The sequence below is a fragment of the Phocoena phocoena genome, chromosome 11 (assembly GCF_963924675.1).
Source record: "Phocoena phocoena chromosome 11, mPhoPho1.1, whole genome shotgun sequence".
Taxonomy (NCBI): domain Eukaryota; kingdom Metazoa; phylum Chordata; class Mammalia; order Artiodactyla; family Phocoenidae; genus Phocoena; species Phocoena phocoena.
The window spans coordinates 99,360,472-99,384,195 of record NC_089229.1 but is presented as its reverse complement, the minus strand read 5'-3'; the positions used below and the strand labels follow the sequence as shown (position 1 = coordinate 99,384,195).

At 54.8% G+C, this 23,724-nt stretch overlaps 1 protein-coding gene across 1 annotated transcript in view; it reads right to left on the bottom strand.

The window, feature by feature from the left end:
* IQSEC3 (IQ motif and Sec7 domain ArfGEF 3) overlaps positions 1-23,724 on the bottom strand; it is a 95,698-nt gene that overhangs the window by 52,599 nt on the left and 19,375 nt on the right. The window contains exon 2 of the mRNA XM_065887188.1: positions 13,184-13,267. Within this exon, the coding sequence (XP_065743260.1) occupies positions 13,184-13,267 (84 nt within the window). The remainder of the gene's footprint in view (positions 1-13,183; positions 13,268-23,724) is intronic.

The window sequence follows — 23,724 nt, the reverse complement described above, 5'->3', positions numbered from 1 at the left end:
GCTGTTTGGTGGGGGTGATGGGCGGGGAGGCAGGGCCGCTTTCCCCTCCCTGCAAAGGCCAGATCAGCAATTACCGGAGACCCAGCCAGGAGTGTTTTGAAGGCTGGAGGACTCCTTGGGCTAGAAGATTCCCCCAGAGGGCCTGACCAATTGCACTAGATTATCTCGGTCTCTGCCAGCCTTTCTTAAAGCTCTTCTGGGACAAAGAAACTAGGCATTTTCCAGACAAAATCTAACAAAAAGCCTCACATCTCAAGATTTTTCAGCCTTTACTAAAACACTCCTGTCTCTCCCTCTCCTGAATCGATAAAGTGATCTCAGGTGGTCAGAATAAAGGCCAAGCAAGGGGAGTCAAGTGTCCTTGGGTGTCCCAGATGGTACTGGGGAGAGGTTGCAGTGAACAGAGGACCAGCGTAAGGAACAAATTCACTCGCTGCCGATTCCAAGCACAGGCTAGGAAATGCCGGCTGCCCCGCACCTTCCTGTTCACACCACACGCGGGGCCACAGCAGAATCCTCGCCGCCTCCCTGACCCTGCGTCATCCAAGCTGGACGCCACAGTTCACAGTAGAACGCCCCGGAGGAGGGCGGCTGTGTCTTCCCTGCTGTCCACTTGCGGAGGCCGCCCTGCCTTCATTGGCTGTGACACATCCCAAGGCCCTGAGAGAGTGAGTTATTGTCTGTCCCGGCGGCTCCTTGGAGACTCCAGGCTTTGACTGCGCAGCTGCTCCAGAAGGTGCTGGCTGGGTTGCTTTGTCTGGGGGGTGGGGGGCGGGTTTCTTGTTGAAGGCGTCACACTCCTTCTCCGGGCCTGTGCCCTCCCCAGACCCAGGCCCAGTCACGGTGGGGCCCCAGAGTCCAACGTGGAAACGGCCCCTGCGTAGCCCACTCCTCGGCGGGACGCCAGCACCAGGGAGGCCTCACCTAGAAGCTTCCTCAGGACGCCTCCCTCACAGACTCACAAGCTGGGCCACACGGACTAACGCCATCTTATTGCCCCTGGAAGCCTAATCTTTTTGAGTGTTTGTTTTACTCCCAGTAGACGTGGATCTGGAAGCAAAATCAGGCTCTAAGGACTCGCGCCCCGCTCGCTGCCTGACGCACCGCACACAGCTCCCAAGCGCCTGCCCCTCTGAGCCCCTGAATACACCTCGGGCTTTCTTACCTCCCGTGTCTGCCCACATTCCCATCTCACCCACCCTGAGACTGAAGCTGCAGAAGTACGGCCTGTAATCTGTCCCTGACACACCCCACGGTCACCTCACAGCTGCACTGAATGGTTACAGCCTAGCGAGCTCTGGCTTCTAGTCCATGTTTTCCTTTTATTATGAACTATCTGATACATGCAAATACGAATAACGTGCCCACGAGGTTCAGAGAAAAACCTTCGCTTGCAGCCAGCTCAAGGAACAGCCCGTCCATACCCGTGGGTTCCTCCTTCTCTCCTCGGAGGAATGCCTGCCCTGGATTTGTGTTTATCATCCCCAGCTTCTCCTTAGGGGCGAATCTCCTCCTCGTCATGTTGCATAAGCAGCGTTGGCTGCTGGGCAGGGGCACTGCCAAGTGCGCCTTGTGCTGGCGGGGGCGGCTGGGGAGCTCTCAGGGTCTAGCAGAGCCCAGGAAGGGGCAGGAGGCCCTCCCAGGGGACGGCCCCCAGCCCCCAGCTCCAGGCCGGACTGGAAAGATGGCAGGGCTCTGACGCAGCCAGGCTGTGCCCGTTCCTGCAGCAAGGAGGGCTTTCGAGTGAGAAGATGGACTTGCTCCCTAAGGAGCCCTGCTTCTGGCCCCGTGTGGCCAGATGGGTAACGATTTCCAAAGGCACCATGCGGACCATCCGGAGCCATGCAGAAATAGCCCATGGAAATGCCAGGTGAGGCTGGCAGAGGTGGACTTGGGAGGAGCATCGGCCTGTGAGCCGCTGGCAGCCAGGTCAAGGGTGTGAATGCCTTTGGGGTCCCTGAGAGGAGGGAGCACACGAGGCGGTGTCAGCCAACTCATAGCTCAGCACAGCACGGTAGAAGTTACAAACGCAGACCTGGCGCCAGGCGGCCAGGCTCTGCTATGCACCCGCGTGTGGCCTTGGGCAAGTCTCCTAACCTCCTTGGGCCTTACTTTCCTCTCTAGGAAAGGATCGCAGTAGTAATGTATATGAGATGCTCTAAGCCCTATATAAGTAGCAACCATCGTTTTCCTTTTCAGGATTTACAACATGTTATTTTGTCAAATAAGATAAAAAGCAAAAGCACCGGCTTCCCTGGTGGTGCAGTGGTTACAAATCCGCCTGCCAATGCGGGGGACACGGGTTCGAGCCCTGGCCTGGGAAGATCCCACATGCCACGGAGCAACCAAGCCCGTGCGCCACAACTGCTGAGACTGTGAGCCACAACTACTGATCCCACGTGCTGCAACTATTGAAGCCCGCACGCCTACAGCCCGTGCTCCGCAACAAGAGAAGCCACCACAATGAGAAGCCCGCACGCCGCAATGAAGAGTAGCCCCCGGTCGATGCAACTAGAGAAAGCCCGCGCGCAGCCACGAAGACCCAACGCAGCCAAAAATAAATAAATAAATGTGTGATAATAATTTAATTTTTAATAATTAATTTATATAAAAAATTAAAGAACCAGACAGACGGCTGTGGTTAAAATCCCACCTCTCACTAGCTGTGTGGAGCTGGGCTAGTTCCTTAACTCCGCTGAGCTCGTTTCGTCCCGTGTAAGGTGGGGATACCTATGTTGCTGGGAGAGTTAATAAAACAATGACCATAAAGCCTCTGGTACCTATTTGATGCTCGGTAAATGCAGGTTTCCTCCCCTAATCTGGGCCTGTTGTGCTTCCCTGGCTTCTGGGCTGCTGTGCTCTCCCTGGAGAGCAAAGACCTCATCTGGTCCTTCTTGGATCCCTCCAACAGCCCTGTGATGGTGGCCCACACAAACCATGTGCGGACAGCCCATCCCAGAGGCGGGGCATGAGACCACGTCTCTCCATTTCCCTCCTCCAGCTCCACCCAAACCAGCCCTACCTCACCCAGCAGAGATGTTTCCTACGTTTCCTTGGTCCTGAGCCATTTTCAGGGAAGGCTATCCTCCCACCTCCTCCCATTCCACCCCACATCGGGGGAAAGGTCTCTGATGGCCTACAGGTGCCTGTGGCAGTCAGGTGTGTGCTTGCCGAAAACCAAGAGTCTTGTGACACAAGAGATGGAAATGGCAGAATCACCCGCAGGGTAGGACATTGCTGTAGACATCTGTCAGGTTACTATGGAGCAAGATTCCTTGCCTCTTTCTTTATGGTCACCTTCCTTATCTTCACCTTTCCTCTTGGAAGTCCTTCCTAATGTCTAGCTTCAATCTTTCTTGCTTCAGTAGAAACCACTCCAAGCTCACAGTATCAGAATGGCCAGGCAATTTCGCACATGCCTGTGGGTTTCACGGGTCATCTCCAAGAGTGTTTGGGAGGAAGGGCCAGCAATGCGGGACACAATGGCTTTGGGGAGAAGCTCCAGAGCTCCCAGCATGGGGAGCCACCCCCTCCCAGGCAGGGCAGTGGTCAGTGCCAGGCCATAAACCTTTCCCTGCGGGGGCTAAACTGTCTCCTCCTGTTAAGAGGAAGCCAAACTGTCGGCTGGCTAGATGTTCCTGATAAAATGTCTCTGCCCTTAATCGCATCCTTGCTGCACTGTGACAGCCCAGTGCTGGGTTAAAGGATTTCCTCCCCTGCCCTGACATCTAGAAAATCTCCTCTCCAGGCCTGTTGGCCCTGCCTCATTGTCATTCATCGGGGCTCTTAGCTTCTTTGATCTCTTCCCCAAATTGGTCCCTCAGTTCTTGAGTCACCCCCCCACACCCCACCCTGCTTCTCTCTCTCCAGCCAACTCTGTGTGTCACGGGCTAGGCTTGAGTAGAAACGTCTGAAAGCAGCCCCCTCCCCCATGCCCATCACCTGCTGTCCAAAGGAGGGACTGGACCCTCTCCCTGAAGGGCACAGCTCAACGACCCTGAGCAAGATGCAGGGTAGTGGGTCCTCTCCTGCTTGCCATACTAGGGGCTCCTGCTGGGACCCCATCCCCTGAAGGAGTCGGCCCACTCTTTCTAAGTATTTCTCAGTCACACCTGAGTTTCTAGACCCCTTCTCCTGGGACTCCTGGATCTTAACTGATGTCTCCCTCTGTGCTCTTGAAAAATCCAACTTTAAAACAGCTAGCATTTATTGAGTGCCTACTATATACCAGACACCTTTGCACACGTCATGTTGTTGAATCCTCCCAACCACCCTAAGAGCTAAGTGCTACTGTTGTCCCCATTGGACAGATAAGAAAATCGCGGATTCGAAAGCTTCAGTAATTGCACCAAGGTCACAGAGTTTGTAAGTGGCCAAGCCAGGACTTGAACCTGGATTTGAGTTACTCTGTCCATGCTCTCAACTGCACTGCATCCTCGTGCTTCCTTGAAGGCTTCCTGAGCTCACCTTCCAGCCCAGGCACTCCTATCCCACCTCGTCACCCTCCTGCTTTCCGACCTAGAAGGGAATCCACAGAATCTGGTGCTCATCTCTCCGCCCTCAGAGAAGAAAGGGAATTCTCTGTATTCCCTTATATTGTAGAGTTCTTTGTTGGTCAGTAATTAAGAGTCTCCTGTTTACCAGAATCGTTTCTTGTTACGAATTAGTAAATTCATACTAGTGTGATACATCAGTCTCTCATGAATTTGTTTCTGGTGAGTCAGTCCCTCTGGAATCCAAGAACCACAGGGACGCCTAATTGATTCTCCAAACCTGCAAGACTACAGCCTAGACTTAGGGCCCGGTGCCCACACCAGTTCCCGCCAGCCTGTGGGGGGCGGGGGGGGAGGAGGGGGCCCGAGGCCCGTCAAACAGTGACAAGAAAGAGGCGCCCCGCCGCTCCTCTGTCTGTACGGGCTCTGTCTTCACCTCCAGAACCTGAGCAAGTTGCTGCCCTTCCCTGAGCATTTCCTCGGCTGAAAACTGGACGCAGGGATTCTCGTCCTTGTGACTTTGAAGGTTTGTGGGGAGGATCGGTGGAGTGGAGGGTGGGAAGGAGCCTGTCACCTGGCAGACGCTGCATATAGCGAGCTGAGGCTGAGGCTGGCTTGCCACCCAACGCTTCCTCGTTGCCGCGGGCCCAGTCCAGCTCCCAGGCCGCGCCCTGGGGAGGCGACGGGGATGGAAACGAGACAGCTGGTCACACGAGGGCAGTGGGATCATGCCTGTGAGGTGAGGCTGGTCTCCTTTAAAACTGCCTTTTGTGTTTTCACAGTAAGTGAAATGGAGAAAGAAACCCCGTGGCCAGCCACCCTCCCAGCCCTCCTCTGACTCAGGTTCCATTGCTTCCTCCCACGAGCCTCCGCCCAGGCGCCCCTGTTCAGGTCACAGCACTTTGCTTTATCCTGCTTTGCAAACGCTCCTGGTCCCTTGGCCGGATGTGGATGCCTCATCCGGCCAAGGCAGCTCCTTGCCGTCCTATAGAATCAGTCTGGGGGGATTAGACCGGCCACCACCCATGTGATAGCTGAGGCCACTGAGGCCTAGAGCAGCGGGGCGGGGGCGGGGGGCACCAGCGCTGTCGGGTGGCCTGAGCCCTCCCTGTTCCGCGTGACCCCAGCATTACCAGCGGGAGACCTGGGGTGAGGCACTTCCTCTCCTGGGTCTCCTGTCTGGGCAGTAAAGGGCCAAGGCTTCCTGGTTCTCTGCCGCCTTGATGGCCTGTGGTTCTAAGTCCGTGGACCCCTTCTCTGTGCTCTGCCACACTTCTCCTGGCTCCAGACAGAAAAACACGTCTTCCTTCACCAACAGCTGTCTTTCCTGTTTTGTTTTGTTTTTTAATCGTCACAAAAGTAATCTCTAAAAATCTCCTTTCTTAAACCATTCCAATGCCTCTCAAAGGCGGTAAATTCTTGAAGAATGCCTGATCTCATGCAATCCCTCCTGCTGTAGACTATTTCCTCATTGGGGGTCTGAGGAAACGCATTTAAAACTCTTTCTGTCATCCATCAGAAATGCTTATTGGAATTACGTCATTTTCATAGTTGTGCTATCGGTTACAAGATAAATGAACAGGTAAAGATGACCTTCCAGAGGAGAAAACAAGACAGCACAGGAAACAGTGAGGTTAGAAGAATCTCTAGGCCTGCGAAGAGAGGCCACGTTTTCTGGGAATGAAACGAGAGTATCCAAAAGATTCAAGCAAGAAGCTTTCAGCAAATGGGACAAGAACTTGTTTCCCCCCAAACTGGACAACACTCTGCGTTAATAAACGCCAATCCTTGTGATAGCTTTCATTTTGTTATTCTGGAAGTATTATCTTGGTTATGTTTATTTCTCTCTCTCTCTCTCTCTCTTTTTTTTTTTTTTGTGGGATCTCAGTTCCCCGACCAGGGACTGAACCCGGGCCACAGCAGTGAGAGCCCAGAATCCTAACCGCTAAACCACCAGGGAACTCCCATGTTTATTTCTTTAAATAATAAAGCCTAGAGCTTTTCTCCTCTAAAAATATTCTCTTGGTCTTTTCTCTATTCAGTCCAGTTGTACTGATGTGTTTACCTAAGGCTGCCTGAGTCTCCTGCTGGGAGTGGGGTGGCAGGGAAAGGCCCCGACCTCTCGGTCCCTGGACCAAGAGCCAGGTTCTCCGGGAGGGGCTGTGCAGGGTGGTGGCCACACTTCACTTCCTGCACCAGTGAAGCCCTCCCTTCTTTTGTCTCCAGTGATAGAAGCCGTAACAGACGCGGTTCAAGTCCCAGCTGTGCCATTTTCCGGGTTTACGGCCCGTGGACAAGTCATTCATCACCTCTGAGCCTCAGCTTGTGTGTGTGTAACATGGAATAACAACATTTTATGAGTTTTCGGTGAGGATTGAATAAGACCCGTATCTATGGCACGCAGCAAGCGCTCAGCACATGACAGCTAGCGTTCTCCTTCCCTTTTGTGGGTGCAGGGACACATAATAGAAACACCGAGGGAGGAGGGATTCTCTAACCTGCTCCAAACACGCTGCTGACTGACGGGAAGCGGGCTGTCTGGAGGCGGGCCCAGCCTGGCCTGGCTCACATGGCGGCCCAGGCACCACCCCCTGGGCAGGTGCATTTCCTGAGTACCTCTGGTGACCACCTAGGTCCTGGGAGAGACCATCTCGGAGGATGGCCAGGCCTGGGAGGAAAGGCACACAGGAGATCGTTCCAGACATGAGTCCCACGTCCCACAGAGCAGAACGGCAGACAGCAGCTCAGGACAGAGCTTTCCTGCTGCCCGTTGGGTTAGGGGGACGTCCCCACCCAGACAGCATCTGTTTTGTCTTCTGTGTCTCCAGGGTCTGGCAGGGAAGACACAGGTGAGGCAAAGAGCACGGAGGGGTAAAGTGACAGGGGACAGACTTCCCTGGCTCCAGGACCAAATTCCTCTGCCACCTCCATTGAGGTCACCCTCTGGTATGGAGCCCGCCGGGCTGGACTCTGCTGTGACGACACGGGGACCCTCAGAGGACAGGGGGCGCATCTGCTCACAAAGCGCAAAGATGGAGGAGCAGCCCCTCCCCACGCCCGCTGCTCTGCGCTGAAGGCGGTTTGCCGCGCCCACCATGGACGGAGGTCCTCAACCCCCAGGGCTCCCTCCTGGGCTCCACTCCAGGGCAGCGCACTCTGGGGGTCTTCACAGCCCTGGCTCAGGGTGCAGGACCCCAACCCCTGCAAAGACCTCTGGAAACGAATCTCTGGTCTCCTCGGAGACGGGACAGCTCCTCCCTGGCCTTTCTGCTGCCCGTGGCCCTCCTGACGTGAAGATGCAAGGACCCCAGAGATCGGTGGCCGGGCAGGCCGTGTGGGCCTGCTTCCACCCCTGCGCTGCCTCCACCCAGGGCCACGAGGGAAGCTGAGGCCTTTCTGTGCTTCTCTGGGGAAGAGCATGCAGTTCTGCAGCCCCAGAATGACCCTCCCCACTTCCTGGGGGGGTGGGGCAGGGTTCCCAGCAGCCTTGGATGCGACTAATGCAGCCGGCAAAGGACTCAGTGGCCCCCGAGCCCAGCTGTTTGAAGCCTAAACTGTATCGATTTGAGAACTTAATTGCTCTGTGATCCCTGCGTAAACTCTGGCTGGTCCATCGATCGGGCCTCCGGCCGCGGTGGGGAGACAAGATGTGGTGGTTGCTGACGCAGGGCTCTCCCTGCAACACCGCTGCTGGCTGGGTGTCCCCTCCTCAGGGGTCCCAAGCCGGGCCCCCGGCCTGGCTGTTTGGCAGGTGATGGGGGCAGGGGCATCAGGAGGGACTGGTCGGGGCGGCAGGCTCTCCTTGGCTGCGGTGCCCTGCGTGGGAAGGGCAGGCAACAAAATCGTTTTTTCTTTCCTGGGGGGAAAATGTAAAACCCAGCCTAGAAAAATAAACCCTGGCAGGTTACACACTAATATATTAACAGTGGTTCATTCTATATGACTGCCTTCCATTTTTATTTTCTTCTTTATACTTCTGCATTTACCACGTTTCCAACAACTAGCAGTATAACTTATAATCAGAGAAAATAGATGTTATTTAGGATCAAATGGAATGGCTGGAAGGATTCCTCCTATGTCCCTAAAGAAAATCCTAGCGGCAGCTCCGTGGAAAGCGGCTGCCTGTCGGAGTTCAGCCTGGGCTGACCTTCCGGCTCCAAAACTAGCTGGCAGGGGTCCCTCTGTCAAGACCCCAAACTTCTCTCCACCCTCCAGTCCTTATCTGCAAATGGCCATAGCGCTGTCACACGGAATGAAGCGAGATAAAGTACTGAGTGCTTAGTGCCACGGCCCTGGCATGTTCCGTAATATTAGTGCCTCTTCCATCCGAGTGGAAGGACCCAACACGCAGCGTGCCCCCCAGACCCTCCCCCTCCCCAGAGCTGGGGGTGGTTCTGTTTCCTGCCCAGTGGCCCCCTCCTGACCCCTCCTCCCCCGCCACCTCCTGTCATTACTCTAACAGAAGCGAGCCTTCCTCCTCTCGGGCCCCACTGCCACCCACGGAGACAAATGGGCCACTATTTCTCTAGATGCAGGACGCGGCGACCAGCTCCAGGGTCATTGTTCCTGACGTCACTGAGAGCCCCAGAGGGAGGAGAGCCCATGGATAGAAAGCAGGGCTGTGATTACTGGCCTATTCAGTGGCCCGGAATAAAGCCCTGTCATTAGTGGCAGCGGGGGTGGGGGGGGGAGCATGGGTTGTGTGCCCGGGGCGATGCACGGGTGGTCCAGCCTCAGAGATCTCGCCAACCCCATAACCACGCCACTGCACCCCGTCCCCTGGCCCACTGTGCCCATCCCTTGCTCCCCTCAGGCTCCGTGTCCCAGAGTTTCTCCTGACCCCATCCCCCAGGGCTGCCCTTTGGGTAGCTGGGGAAGGCCGTCCTAGCCCTCCCACACACACACCCCGAGGACTGGGGCTTTGGGAGGGGGACCCCCAGGTCTCCCCTGGGCTGAGGGTTTTCCTCAGGCTGCAGCAGCTCGTCTCTGTGCGTCTGATCCGAGGCGCTAGGGGTGATGGGCCGCCACTCGCCGGGGATGAGGCCAGCGGCTCAGGAAGGGGACTCTCAGCCCCACAGCTTGGGTGGGGACAGGGAGGGCGTGGCACCTCAGGCTCTGCTGACCTGGGTCACTGTCGGCCAGGTACAGAGGAGGGAGGTGGCCAGCCCTGCACTCACACACCAAAGACCCTGACCCTGAGCTCTGACTGATGGCGCGGAGTCCTTACTGGGCCCCCTGTAGAGACCACCTGGCTTATCCCTGGAAACCCCAGAGGAGGCCATCTCGGCCGGGGCCCTGCTGAGCTGGTGGGAACCCAGGCTGAGCAGTGGGAGGGGCTGGCTTGTCTCAGAGCCCAGCCCAGGGTCTCCCCAGCGTGGCCCTGAGGGCCTGGCAATCCAGCCACTGTGTGTCTCGCAGCACACAAGGCTTCTGACCTGGGCACCTCCTTCAAGTGACTGGGGGGGCAGGGTAGGGGGAGGGACTGGGTATGCTCTCTGGGGGCGGGGACGCCTGGTCAAAGGGAAGGGAGGGGCTGGGAAGGTCACAGATAAGGTTGGGAACAGGGATGTTGGGAGTCTGAAGGGAGAAAACTTATCTGGGGGTGGAATCCCCCCAGGAAGCCAAGAACAGACAGACTGACTGACACGCAGACTACTGGACATCCGAAGGCACCCAGGGGGCTCCTCCCAGAGAAGCTGAGACGCTGACATCAGACAGACGGACAGACAAACAGACAGAAACACACTGCAGGAAACTACAGGCCAGACAGATGGGACGACTTGGGATAACTGGGAACAGAAGCAGACAGGATCTGGACCGTGTAGACGGAGGGCGGCAGTGGGCAGTGTCACAGGCCCTCGGGGACAAAGAGAATCTCCCACCTCCCACCCTCCCTCCCAGCATCACTGCCCCACCATGGGAAACTGATAATAGAGGTATAAGAAGCCTGCTCCCCTGGCGCCCGGCCCCCATGAAGGGGCAGCACCCCGCCCCGCCCCAGTACACTGCCTCTGTCTCCGGTAACAGGTCCTCCCACCGCCTCCGACCAGGACTCAGGGCTTCGGGGTAGGAGGCCAGGCAGTTGGAGAAAAAGAGGGAGGGGTGAGCGGGAGAGAGAGGAAGGGGCATGGGAGACCCAAGGGAAGATTTCCGTCCCCAGCGCCTGCCACGCGCGAGCATCTTGGGGGCGCCCTGTTATCCACCCTCACCAGATGCCGGTGCTTGGGTGGCAGCAATGGAGGTGGACGGGACTGAGGTGGCCTGCTGGGCAGAGACAGAGCAGACAGCTCCTCTCTTCTCCTCCCTGCCGAGGAGTACATTTCTAGGAAGAAGTCTCTCCTGTGTCTGAGAGTGACCGCCCAGGGGATGGGGCTAGGCCCTCCCACTCCTTGCTGTCCATCTCCCTCCTTGCTGTCCATCACCCCCCCTCCTTGCTGTCCATCACCCTCCTTGCTGTCCATCACCCTCCCTGCTGTCCATCACCCTCCCTCCTTGCTGTCCATCACCCTCCCTCCTTGCTGTCCATCTCCCTCCTTGCTGTCCATCACCCCCCCTCCTTGCTGTCCATCACCCTCCCTGCTGTCCATCACCCTCCCTCCTTGCTGTCCATCACCCTCCCTCCTTGCTGTCCATCTCCCTCCTTGCTGTCCATCACCCCCCTCCTTGCTGTCCATCACCCTCCTTGCTGTCCATCACCCTCCCTGCTGTCCATCACCCTCCCTCCTTGCTGTCCATCACCCTCCCTCCTTGCTGTCCATCTCCCTCCTTGCTGTCCATCACCCCCCCTCCTTGCTGTCCATCACCCTCCCTGCTGTCCATCACCCTCCCTCCTTGCTGTCCATCACCCTCCCTCCTTGCTGTCCATCTCCCTCCTTGCTGTCCATCACCCCCCCTCCTTGCTGTCCATCACCCTCCTTGCTGTCCATCACCCTCCTTGCTGTCCATCACTCTGGGCCACTCACTCTCGGCCCCCTTTCCTTTCCTCTCCCACCATCTCTTTCTCCCGTTTCTCTTCTTCCTTCCAGTTTCCAGGAAGGCCATTTTCAACTTGGGGGCATCGCATGCCCCCTGGATGGGGAGCCCCTCGAGATCCAGGTGGCCTCACTCTCCTTAGGTCCTGGGCACAGAGCTCGGCCCCGAGACCTCTGGGCATCGGCACAGCTCTGGCCTCCCCTCGCCTCTGTCCGCCGGTGTGGTTGTGCCTTCTGCAGTCCTGGATCCCCAGGGTGGGCCCCTTATTATGGCTCAACTCCCACCATTGCCTCCCCAGGGTCCTGCCTCTCCCAACCCGCTCGGACTCCCTTTGAGGGAAAACAAGCAGTAACACCTTTCGGGGGAGGTTTTCCATCCCCAAGCCCACCGGCTACCATCTCTGATGACTGCCCAGTTACTTCCCAAGGAATGAAGGGATCATGGAATCACTGAGGCTCCAACCTGGAGGCAGCCCTTAGGGCAGCAGGTCTGGGCCAGGGTGCTCGCGGCTCTGAGCCTTCTGCTGCCCTCCCGTGAGACGGGTCCTAAAGCCTGTCCAGGCCCTGAGCAGCCCAGAAGCCTCGGTGAGATGAGAAGTCATGCTGTTCCCTAACATAGACCAGCCCCTTCATCGTACAAACGGGGAAGGTGGGGTCCAGGGGAATCCAGGAACTTGCTCAAGTTCATTCCAACAAGAGGAGACTGCAGATGGGGTGCATTTCAGGCTGGAATCCAAGTATCCTGACCCCCGGGGAAGTAAAAACAAGGAAAGAAAAGAGAAATGCACTGAACTGAGATGGAAAACTTGGGGGAAAGAGAAGAGGACAAAGTGTGACCAGTACAGAGGGGGCAGCTCCAGGTCGAAATGCACTGAACTGAGATGGAAAACTTGGGGGAAAGAGAAGAGGACAAAGTGTGACCAGTACAGAGGGGGCAACTCCAGGTCGAAATGCACTGAACTGAGATGGAAAACTTGGGGGAAAGAGAAGAGGACAAAGTGTGACCAGTACAGAGGGGGCAGCTCCAGGTCGAGCCGGGGGGAGAGGACGCGACGCAGGGGAGGAGGAGAGGCGGAGGGTCAGAGGCGGTGGACGATGGAGGGAAGGGGAAGAACGAAAGCGATGGAGAGAGCCTGTGGAGAAAAGAGAGAGTGGGCGAATGATGCAGAGCAGGGCAGGGAAGAGAGCCTGGGACAGGACTCCAGACCTGACTTCTCAGTGGGCCCCCTCCCTTCCCAGGTGGTCGGCAAACCCAGCGCAGTATGACAAACCTTCAAATCAAAGTTACCTTGGCTCCTTTGTGGAAGGAGAAAGATTAGAGAGAAAAATGCAAATCTTGGATATAGAGGTAGGATGGGTACTATTATTGGTGGGGCACCTTCGGGTGCCGGACAAGCCACCACGTGAGACGTATAGATATAATCAAGCTAATTTCCCCTGATGTTTAAAAAGGTGAACTTTTTACGGGCTGGTTAGCGGGAAGGAGCGTAGGTTTGGGATTTGCACAGCAGGGTGTCATGACCTAAAAATTGGGAACCGCTCATCTGGGGTCCAGAGGAAGGACGGAGAGGTGGAAATATGAGGGAGGAGGTAAAAACAAACAGAAATCCCACAAGACTCGGGAGGAAGAGGCCGAGTAGGGCCCTGGTGTGCGCTCTGCTTGGAGGGGGAAGGACAGTGGGGGTGGGGAAGGGAGGATCGTCCAGCAATTATTCCCACCTTTGGGAGGCCAGGTCAGAGCAGGCGGGCTTCTGCTCGGCGTCGGCGGCTGGGCAGCAGAACTGGTGCATCACGGTCTCATTCCTGAGGGCAGAGCAGAGGAAGAAGGTCAGCGCCCTCTGACCCCAAGGCGCTCCTGCCTCAACACCTTGCCCCTGGGTAACACCAAGGTCCCAAACACTACCCAGGGGAGATAGTGCAGCACTGAGTCAACGCAAGCACTGCCTCCTGTTTGCAGCCCCCTGACCTCTTCTACCTCTGCGCCCCGATCCCTGCAGTAGGCTCCTCCATGGGGCGTAACAGTTACTTGACTGTATCTTTTGTCATGATCGTGGTTAGCCCTCTATAACCCTTTCCCCCACTAAGGTCCGACCAGCGAGGCAGAACTGGGTCTATTCATCCAACATGCACAGAATTGCATGCAGTGGACATTTGTAAGCTAATCATATGCAAAGATGCAAAGCACTCATAGAGGCCTTAGAGTTGCCGGCGCGACGAGAGATTTGTCCGATGTGGATGAAAAAGCCGACCGGAAGGTGGAGATCCGGGTTCTGGGGCCACCGCTCCAGGTGGCTCGGGTTGCAATACCTGGTTCACCTTTCCTGGATTTCAGCTTATTTACTAATGAACCACAGGAGCGGTTCCCAGCCCCAGCTGCTTACTAATCTCTCCAGGAGATTTTTTAAATTACGGATTCACTTGGGCTGGCCTGGGTCAGGGGCAGCAGGACATTTTATAAGCTCCCAGGTGATCTTCTAAGGGCAGCCAGAACTGAGAGCCATTCGACTACACAATTTCCAAGGTCCTTCCGTTGCTGCGAGGCTGGGATTCTAATACCTGTCTTGAGCCACCTTGAGACTTAACACTGAAATTATTTTTGTTGTTGTTGTTTTGTTTTTGTTTTTCTGGCTGTGCTGTGCGACTCGTGGAATCTTAGTCCCCCACTCAGGGATTGAACCCGGGCCATGGCAGTGAGAGCACCGAGTCCTAACCACCGGACCGCCAGGGAACTCCCCTGAAATTACTTTTGGATGAAGTTATGCTGACCTCCTGCCTTCTCCCCTTTGGCAAGCAGTCACCATCATGAAGTCAGAGAAAGTCAGACCCAAAAGGGCTCTGTTCTGATCAACCTCCCAGGGCTGGGAGCCGCTCCCCTGAGCAGAATTGAGCCAGGTTCCACGTGGTCCTCCCAGGTCTCCAGACGCGGCTGCGTTGGCATATGCAATGGGAGACATAAGCCTCCAAGTCCTTCCACACCTCAGGCTCGGGCTGGCAGTGCATTGGGGGTCGCAGTCTCTTTTGGGGTTACTACTGATGGGGTCCCTAAGGACAGTCCAGCTGGGAGGAGGAGTTTGCCTTCAGCCCCTCCCCTGTTTCCTCTCTATCCACCTCCTGCCCAGGTGCACCTTCTCAGCCTGGGCCAGGGGCTTCCCAATAGACACCCCCTTCGGCACCTCCTTCTGGGATTAATTTCATGCTACCCACCTCTGACCACCCTGGCCCCCTGCCCTGCCCAAGGTCACCGTCCAAGTGCCTGATCTGGGCAGGTCTTAGCTTAAGTCAGCCTCAGACCTCCCTTCCCTCCACCTCAGAGGAGAACCCACACAGAGGAACCCCAAGAATTGATTCTCATTAGAGATAAAATTGGAAGAAAAAAGTGGAGAAGTGATGGGAAGGCACGTCACCTCTGTGGTATCCTTCCCCCAAACCTATAACCCATTCCAAACATGGGAGAGCGTCAGACAAACCCAAATCGAGGACATTCTACAAAATATCTGATCAGTCCTCCTCAAAACTGTCACGGTCTTGAAATCCACAAAGAGACAGAAACTGTCACAGACCAGAGAAAACTGAGACGTGATAACTAACCCCCATGTGGTGCCCTTGGTGGGATCCTGGGACAAAAAGAGGATGTTAGTGGGAAAGCTAGTAAAGTACAAATAAGGGCTAGAGATAGATAGATAGATAGAGATGGATGGATGGATGGCTAGATAGATAGATAATATAGATAGATGGATGAATGGATAGATAGATAAATATAGATAGATGGATGATGGATGGCTAGATAGATATAGATAGATCAATGGATGGAGAGATAGATGGATAAACAGACAGATGATAGATGACAAAATCGGGGCAGCAAAATACTAATAATCGTATTTCAGCACTTCATGGTGTTTACTATGTGGCATGTACTGTTCTAAGCACTTTCCATGTGTTACTTTGTTAAAACTCGCAAAACAGCATCCAACAAAACTTCCTCCTCAGTCTCCAAATGAGGAAGCGGAGGCCGGGGGAGTCTGTGAACCACACATGAACTCTCAGGCATTCAACACATGCCTCGTTTCTTATGACAACTCGTTGTGGTCTGTGTTATCATCCTCTTTTATACAAATGAGAAAACCAACGCTCAGAGGATGTAAGTGACTTGCCCAAGGTCACACAGCTAGTTAGCAGGAGAGCCTAAAGCCCAGGCAGGCAGGTTTCAAGGATTGTGTCCATTATTCTACTTTGTAAGGTTTATGGCCAGTGGACACTCACATCCAGGCCCCACGCCCTGGACGGGGGTCCCCTCTGCTTAGCCCAGTGCCGGGTACACACTGCTGGTGCCCAGTGCATGAGCGTGCAAAGGAGTATCCCACGCCTCAGGGAGTCCACCCGCCAAGAGAGCATCCACATGGACCAACGATGAAGTTCCTGTTTGATTGAAGCTGGAACTTTCTCCAGCCATAATGAGAACACGGGTGGGGGATCGTCGCCTTGTTTGTCCATCGCTGCCCGAGTCCAAGGCTTGTCCTGCCACCGCGCTTGAGCTGATCCCTAAATCCCTGGCCTGCGGGTCACAGCCCCTCCTCTCTGCCTCCCTCTCTTCCCGCCTTCCCTGGGAGCACTGCCCCCATACCACAGACACCAGACCACCGGGCACCAGAGACTGAGAAGGGAAGTGGAGGACAGGAGGGACAAGACAGGGTCCCCGGGGTGGCACCACCCATCACAGCCTGTCCAGATGTGAGGCGGGGGGCCTGTCCACAGAACCCAGGACAGCTGGCCTGAGGCCTTGCCCCCAACCCAGCCCCAGTAAGGTGCTGAGATCTGTGCCGGGTCCACCAGCCCTCCACAAGCGGATCACGACCCCTGTGTAGGTTCGTCAAGTCCTTTATCTCCTGAAGCCTCAGTCTTCTCAGCAGTAGGATAACAGTAAATCCTTCACTTGGCAGGGTTTTTAGGCGAGCAGATACAACGGTGAATGTACAAACACGTCATAAAGGTAAGGGCCATACGAGCGAACGTTTCATTCATTCACTTTTCTGACCCAGGCTTTAATTTCATCAGCTCTCATGACAGAAAGGAAGAATTTTTCTTGCACGAAGGGTGCTCTCTGCATGCCTGAAGTCAGCAGGTGCTGCATTTCGTGAGCACCGAGAGGCAGAAAACGTCCCCTCCACGTAGCAAGAACCTGCTGCTCTCAGGACTGGCTTCTCAGACCTCTGCCCTCGGTACCTAATTCATCAAACAGGGTAGATGGCAACCTGCAACATCCCTGCATCCCCATTTCATTGTGGGGGAAACAGGCTCGGCAGGTGGAGCGAATCCCGAAGATGCTGGGCATTTAGGTGGAGGACCTAGAGGCAGGCCTGTTTCCCCTTGCTGCTGGGGAAGTAAAGAAAGGAGGAAAGCCTGTGCTCACAGGCCTGAGTGCAACCGCTGCGCTTTGGGGTGAGGGGGACCCTTCAAGGTGCACCAGGAACGTGAGCCAGACCTTGGAATCCTACAGCCCACAACCCGGCCCAGAGCAGGAGCCCGGCGGGGGGCTTTCCTGGAGCCGCCACACTGCATCATTCACCTCGCAGTCTGTGGAGTTTGCAGCCCCAGGCGGTGGCCCTCGGAGACCCGGAACTGAGCGGCCCCAGCACGCCGGCAAGGGAGGGGCCCCTCTGAACAAAAGAACACACCCATTCTCAGTCCTGGGCTCCTGGAATTCCAAAGGAGGGAGGCGACTGGTATCCAGGCTGAAAGCTTATTTCTCAGGTTCGTGATCCCAGGGCCCCTGACTTTAGGCAGAACTCAGTCCTCCCTGGCTTTAGCGACCCCAGGTGCCCCAAGTTGATGAGTGACGATGGGGTGGCTGGATTGTGGGTGGATGTGCTGACCCTAGAGCCGGGCAGTCCGGACCCAGAATGGGGGTTTCAGTGTGTGGCTTATCCCTGGTCTTGCTGCCAGGCTGGGCTGGGAAGGAGCATGGAGTTCTCAGGGGATGAGAGGAGTGGGTCATCGGGGCATTTCAGGGCATCACCCAAGCAAGATGGGGGTTAAGGGTCTTCCAAGGAGTCAGGACCTGAGGAAGAGGAGGAGCTGGGGTTCATCTGGAAGAGGACCCCGTTTCTTACTCTGAAAGAGCCAGGAAGCGGAGAAGAGAGAGGTGGTGCTGTCTGGGGAAGGGCAGAGACCTCAGAGGCCAGCTGGCTGGAGGGGGAAGAAACACCAAGAGCTGCCAGGAGCTAATGAGGTTGTAGCCAGGCCAGGCTCCGAGCCACGGGAGGCTGTGCACCTACAATTTCCCGCGTCTCTAGTTTGAGACTCAGGGTTCCACTGCTCGGCCATCCACACAGCCGAGTAGTTGAGAGGAACTGTTGAGACGTGCGGTGATGCGGTGGGTGAAGTGGTGGAGGATGTGGGAGGGGACGCCCAGCAGGAGAACTGAGGAGGAAAAGCCAGGACCCCTGTGGGACAGCTTTGAAGGAGGACCCCCTCCCCTTCACCAAGCTGAAGACAGCAGCTCTAACCCCCAGCCTCTGGAAGGAAACAGCCAGGGAACCTCTCCGACGGAGCTGTCTTGAGCTTCAGGAAAAGGGAGAAATCATAAAGTCATTCCCAGCACCTTCCTCGCCCCGACCCGTCCTGGTACCACCGTCACCAGTGCCGGTAGAGCCTGGAGACTGGGCTCCTCCCACCTCCCCCTTTTCTTAACTTTATCACCTCCTCCAGGAAGCCTTCTCTATCTAAACATGGTAATAGGAGGAAAAGATGACCTTATTTTCTCAGAAGTCACTCCTATTCATGGGGGGTGGGAGACACTGAATAGTCACAACTCTGAGAAACAAGAACAAGTTATAGGACACACACTGTGTGCTTTCAAGACTTAAAATAAAGCTACCCAAATTAAGAGGATTTGATGTTGGCCTAAGGAGAGACATACAGATGGACTGAACCGAACAGAGACGCTAGAAATAGGTTCAAATATCAGTACCAAGATAATTCAATGAGGGATACTAATTTTTTTAACAGATGGCGCTGAAACAATTGAATATCCATATGCAAAAAATGGACTTCAATTCATAACTTGCACCATATATAAAAATTAATACAAAATAGATCACAGACCTAAAGTAACAGACAAAAGTATAAAACTTCTCCAAGAAAACATAGGAGAAAATCCGTGACTTAGAGGACACAGAGATTTCCTAGATATGACACAAAAAGCACAAACCATAAAAGAAAAAAGTTGATGAATTAGACTTCATCAAAATAAAAAGAAATTTTCTCTCTGAAAGATACTGTTAAGAAAAATGAACAATTCTTTCAACTCATAATTAAAAGATGAACAACTTTATAGGAAAATGCGCAAAAGATTTGAACAGATACTTCACCAAAGAAAATATACGAGTGATGTCACTGGTCACATAGAGGCAGTTATTACAAAAAAATTAAAGATTCATGTTAAAAAAAAAAACAAACCCAGCAACCCTAAATATCCATGGATAAACAAGTTGTAGTATATCCATACAATGGAATACTGCTCAGCAACGAGAAGGAACAGCTTACTCATGTATGTACCAACGTGGATGAATTTCAAAAAAGCCTTATATTAAGTGGAGGATACAAAAGTCCGCACAATATATGATTCCGTTTGTAGAGACTCTAGAAAAGGCAAAACAATAGTGACAGAAGGCAGATCAGTTTCGGTGATACGGGAGGGGAGACGTTAAAGTGAAAAGGGAGTGAGGGGTCATCGGGGTGATGGAAATGTTCCATAGTTTGAGAAGTAGCTACACAACTACAGACATTTGACAAAAATCATCAAACTACACGCTTAAAATGGGAGAATTTTAGTGTGTAATTGCACCTTAATATGGCTGATTTTTTTTTTTTTTTGCCGTACGCGGGCCTCTCACTGTTGTGGCCTCTCCTGTGGTGGAGCAAAGGCTCCGGATGCGCAGGCTCAGCGGCCATGGCTCACGGGCCCAGCCGCTCCGCGGCATGTGGGATCTTCCCGGACCGGGGCACGAACCCGTGTCCCCTGCATCGGCAGGCGGACTCTCAACCACTGCGCCACCAGGGAAGCCCAATATGGCTGATTTTTGTTAAGACCAGAATATTTTCTCCCCCTTCTCACTTCTTGATACTTCATCAAGAGTCTTGAGAATAATTTCTAACTTCCCTCCTCCCACTGCCCCCGATCACCTAATTATTAACCCCCTCCAAGCAGCAGGAAAAAACACCAGCTTTTTCCTTTCCTTCCCTTCAACTGCTAGCTCGGATTTTCAGAGACCAGATGGCTCCTAACTGAGCCAAAGGAGTCCAGGGGGCCAGAAAGCAGGACAATGAGAAAGTTGGGGGTGAGGTGGGAGAGCTGGGGAAATGCTGGCCCCGGGGCCTGGGGCTGAGGGTTCCGGGAAGGCAGTAGCAACAGTGTGGAGCTGGCGTTGGAGACCCAGCCCCCTCTCCATGCCGCTGGCCCTGGGGAAGGTCAAGTCACTGTAAACGAGGCTCTTATCCGTGTCCTATTTCTCTCACTGAGTTATGGGGATTTGGTAAGACTTTGAATGTGAAGCTGCCTTGGGAGAAACCTAATAAGCCCTGCACAGATGTGCGATCTTATAATGACTATTACTGATATCCGTGTGAGCCAACGAGGGGCTCCGCAGCCCCAGCTCTGCTGCCCTCAGAGACCTACCAGGCGCCATCCTCCCCTCCCTCCTCCCGGCCCCCCACTCCTCCTGCAGGCCCCGGGGCGCAGAGGAAGGGGTGGACTTCCTTTGCTCCTTGGTGCCCTGGGCAACTGCACAGTCCTCCTCAGAAAGCTTTGGAAAGGTCTTAATAAGGCAGGTGATGACGGATGTCCCAGCAGCCAGGGGCAAAAAGCTACAGAAATGTCACCCTGGTCTGGTAGGCCCGCGGGCTCCAGTGCCCCGAGCAAGGCTGAAAGCTCGCATGGGCCTCCCTCTCACCAGGCTTTGCTTCTCCTTCCTTCTCTGCTCAGTCTCCTCTGGGGGAGCTTTAAAGGTCATCTAGTCCACATCTCCGCCACCAAGGAATAGGGGTTACAGAGTCTGGGAAAAGAACTGCCTGCCTCTCCTTTTCAGAGAGGTTTCCCCTGAAAACACGCTGCTGGCTCTTTGAACGTTCATGTGAACAAGGCTGGTCTTGCGGAAACGCTGTGCTTCTCTCCTGTGCCCTGAGGAACCTCAGGGCCCCCCCAGCTGCCCCAGGACCCACCCTGAGGTCAGGAGGCAAGTGGAGAAGGCAGGGCATGGACCTTCCGCTGCAACCAGGGCAGCTCTGATTTGGTCAGATTATGTGTTAGAGACGCCCATTGGGTTTGATTTGGGGGCCGGGGGAATAAGTTTCCTTGTTTTAAAAAACAACTGGGAGGGAAGGGACTTCCCTGGTGGTGCAGTGGTTAAGAATCCGCCTGCTGATGCAGGGGACACGGGTTTGAGCCCTGGTCAGGGAAGATCCCACATGCCGCGGAGCAGCTAAGCCTGCAAGCCACAACTACTGAGCCTGCGAGCCACAACTACTGAAGCCCATGCGCCTAGAGCCCAGGCTTAGCAACAACAGAAGCCACCGCGATGAGAAGCCCGTGCACCACAACAAAGAGTAGCCCCCGCTCACGGCAACTAGAGAAAGCCCACGCGTGGCAACAAAGACACAATGCAGCCAAAAATAAATAAATTTATAAAAAAAGCAACAACTGGGAAAGTATTCTTCTAAGCAAAAGCCCTCCTCCTGCGATTACTAAGGCTGCTCCATCTCTCCGATCAATTGCAGTGGTCTTGAGAGGAGCTGCTGGCCGCCCTCCCAGCGGTGGCCCACCCCGGCCCTCCTTTTCTCACTGCCTGGAGTAAGACTCCTTGCGTCATCCTGCCTAACTCCTCGGTACAGCCTTGCCTTGATTTCCTCATCTATAAATGGGGTTAACAATAGAACTTCTCTAAAGCGTTTTGAGGGTGAAACGGGTTAAGACACGCAAAGCACTTACAATAGAACTTGGCACACAATAAGTGCTTAATAAGTGTCAGCTGTTTTTTTTTTCCTTTTTTAAAAATATTTATGGGCTTCCCTGGTGGCGCAGTGGTTGAGACTCCGCCTGCCGATGCAGGGGACACGGGTTCGTGCCCCGGTCCGGGAGGATCCCACATGCCGCGGAGCGGCTGGGCCCGTGAGCCATGGCCGCTGAGCCTGCTGGTCCGGAGCCTGTGCTCCGCAGCGGGAGAGGCCACGACAGTGAGGGGCCCGCGTACCGCAAAAAATATATATATATGTATTTATTTTGGTTGTGCCGGTTCTTAGCTGCGGCGTGCAGGATCCTTTTTAGTTGTGGCATGTGGACTCTTAGTTGTGGCATGTGGACTCTTAGTTTCGGCATGCATTCGGGATCTAGTTCCCTGACCAGGGATCGAACCCAGGCCCCCTGCATTGGGAGTGAAGTCCCCGTGTCAGCTGTTATTAATGTCCCCCTTCTGCCACCCTTGCCTCTCTCCCTTCCATCTCAGGAGAGGGGTGCTCCCTCCTCTCCAAGCCCCAGCATCGGGCCCTCTCCTCCCCCGCTGGTCTTCAATGCTGTCATTGACACAGGCTTTTGCTCATCAAATCTCTCATCATAGAAACACTATTTTTCCCTACAACTGCCTCCTCCCCATCTTCTGCTGCCTCCCGGGAAGAGCTGTCTGCTTGCAGGTGCTTCCTTTCACCTTGATCTTCTGCCAACCAGCTGGGACGCGCTTCCGCCCCGGAGCCCTAGCAGAGCTTTCCCCAGGGAGCCCCCCAGGGCGTCCCCCAGAGATCTGGTTGCCGATCCAGCGGGACCTTCTCAGTTCCTCATTGACTCAACTTTTCCCAGCCCAACCTTCCTTCTTGAAACGCCCCAGCCGCTGGCTTCCAGGGAAGTGGTCTGCCCGGTGGTTTTCGTGGTGATCGAAGGAACCCTGTGGGGAGGAATCCATGGAGAGGAACGGGGCCAGCGCCAATAGCAGCCGGCCAGGCAGTGCTCGTGAGCACCCTGAAAGTGAGCTTTCCGGGGCAGTCAGGCCCGGCCAACCACCGCCACGCACAGGAGAGCCGCCCCGGCGAGAGATTTCTGCGCACACACATGCTGTTGCTGCTTTCGGACCCGGGGTGGTTTTCAGGCACCAGGTCTTGGGCTGGTTCATAACAGCTCTCACCTGTGGACTGTGGGCATTTCCCTCCTCACTAGCCTGTAAGCCGCTTCAGGGAGAGACCAGTCTCTGAATCTGATTTCAGTGGAATGACTACAGCTTTTCCACACCCAGTACCCCTGCCAGGTGGACACTCTCACAGCCCTTACACGGCACAGACGAGGGGCCTCTGCGGAGAGAGAGGAGGCGGCTTGGACTCACTTCTGTGCGGGATTTGCAAAGTTTCCACCCAATTCAAACTGCAAAGAGCAGCCCCATCTCCTTTTCACGCTTCCTGAAGAGGGCATCAAGGCATCCCATCCCCAACAGGAAAACCGTCTCCTCCGCACTCAGAGTCGCCCATGGAGCCCAGAAGACAGCGGACACTCCACAACGGCCTGCCTGCCTGTCTACGCCTCGTGTCCACACTGCCTGCCAGGAACCCACGGCCACACACACAACACGACGGACTGGAGAGGCAGAGATGCTGCCCCCCATTTCACAGGTAAGGCAGAGGCCTGGGCCCAGCCCCAGGGTATACTGCTGCCACAGCAGAGGCTGGGGCATGCGGTGGACCGAACAGGAAGCCTGAGTGCCTTTAGAGTTAGCTGAACGAGAAAATGTTCAGCTCCCAGCCCACCGTCCTAGTAACTAGAGGTCGCTCCATTCTTGAACGAGATGCTCTATTTCTCAATCAAACGGCGAACTCCACATCTTGGGTATCTGCACGCCCATCCCATGCACCGGGCTGGCCACTGATTACCTGTTCAATGTTTGCTGGGCTGAGGGCAGAGTCTGCCCGGGTCTAGAGCAGTCTTCTTTTTTTTTTTTCAATTATGCAACACGTTATTAACTATGCCTTACATCAGCTCCTCAGACCTTATTCATCTCACAGCTGAAAGTTTGTACCCTTTCACCAACCTCTCACTATTTCTCCCATCCCACCCCCCGTCCCTGGCAACCACTTTTCTACATTCTGTTTCTATGAGTTTGACTTTTTTTCTTTTTAAGAGTCACATACAAGTAATACCATGCAGTATTTGTCTTTCTCTGTCTGACTTATTTCGTTAGCGTAATGCCCTCAAGTCTGTCCATGTTGTCACAAAAGGCAGGATTTCCTTC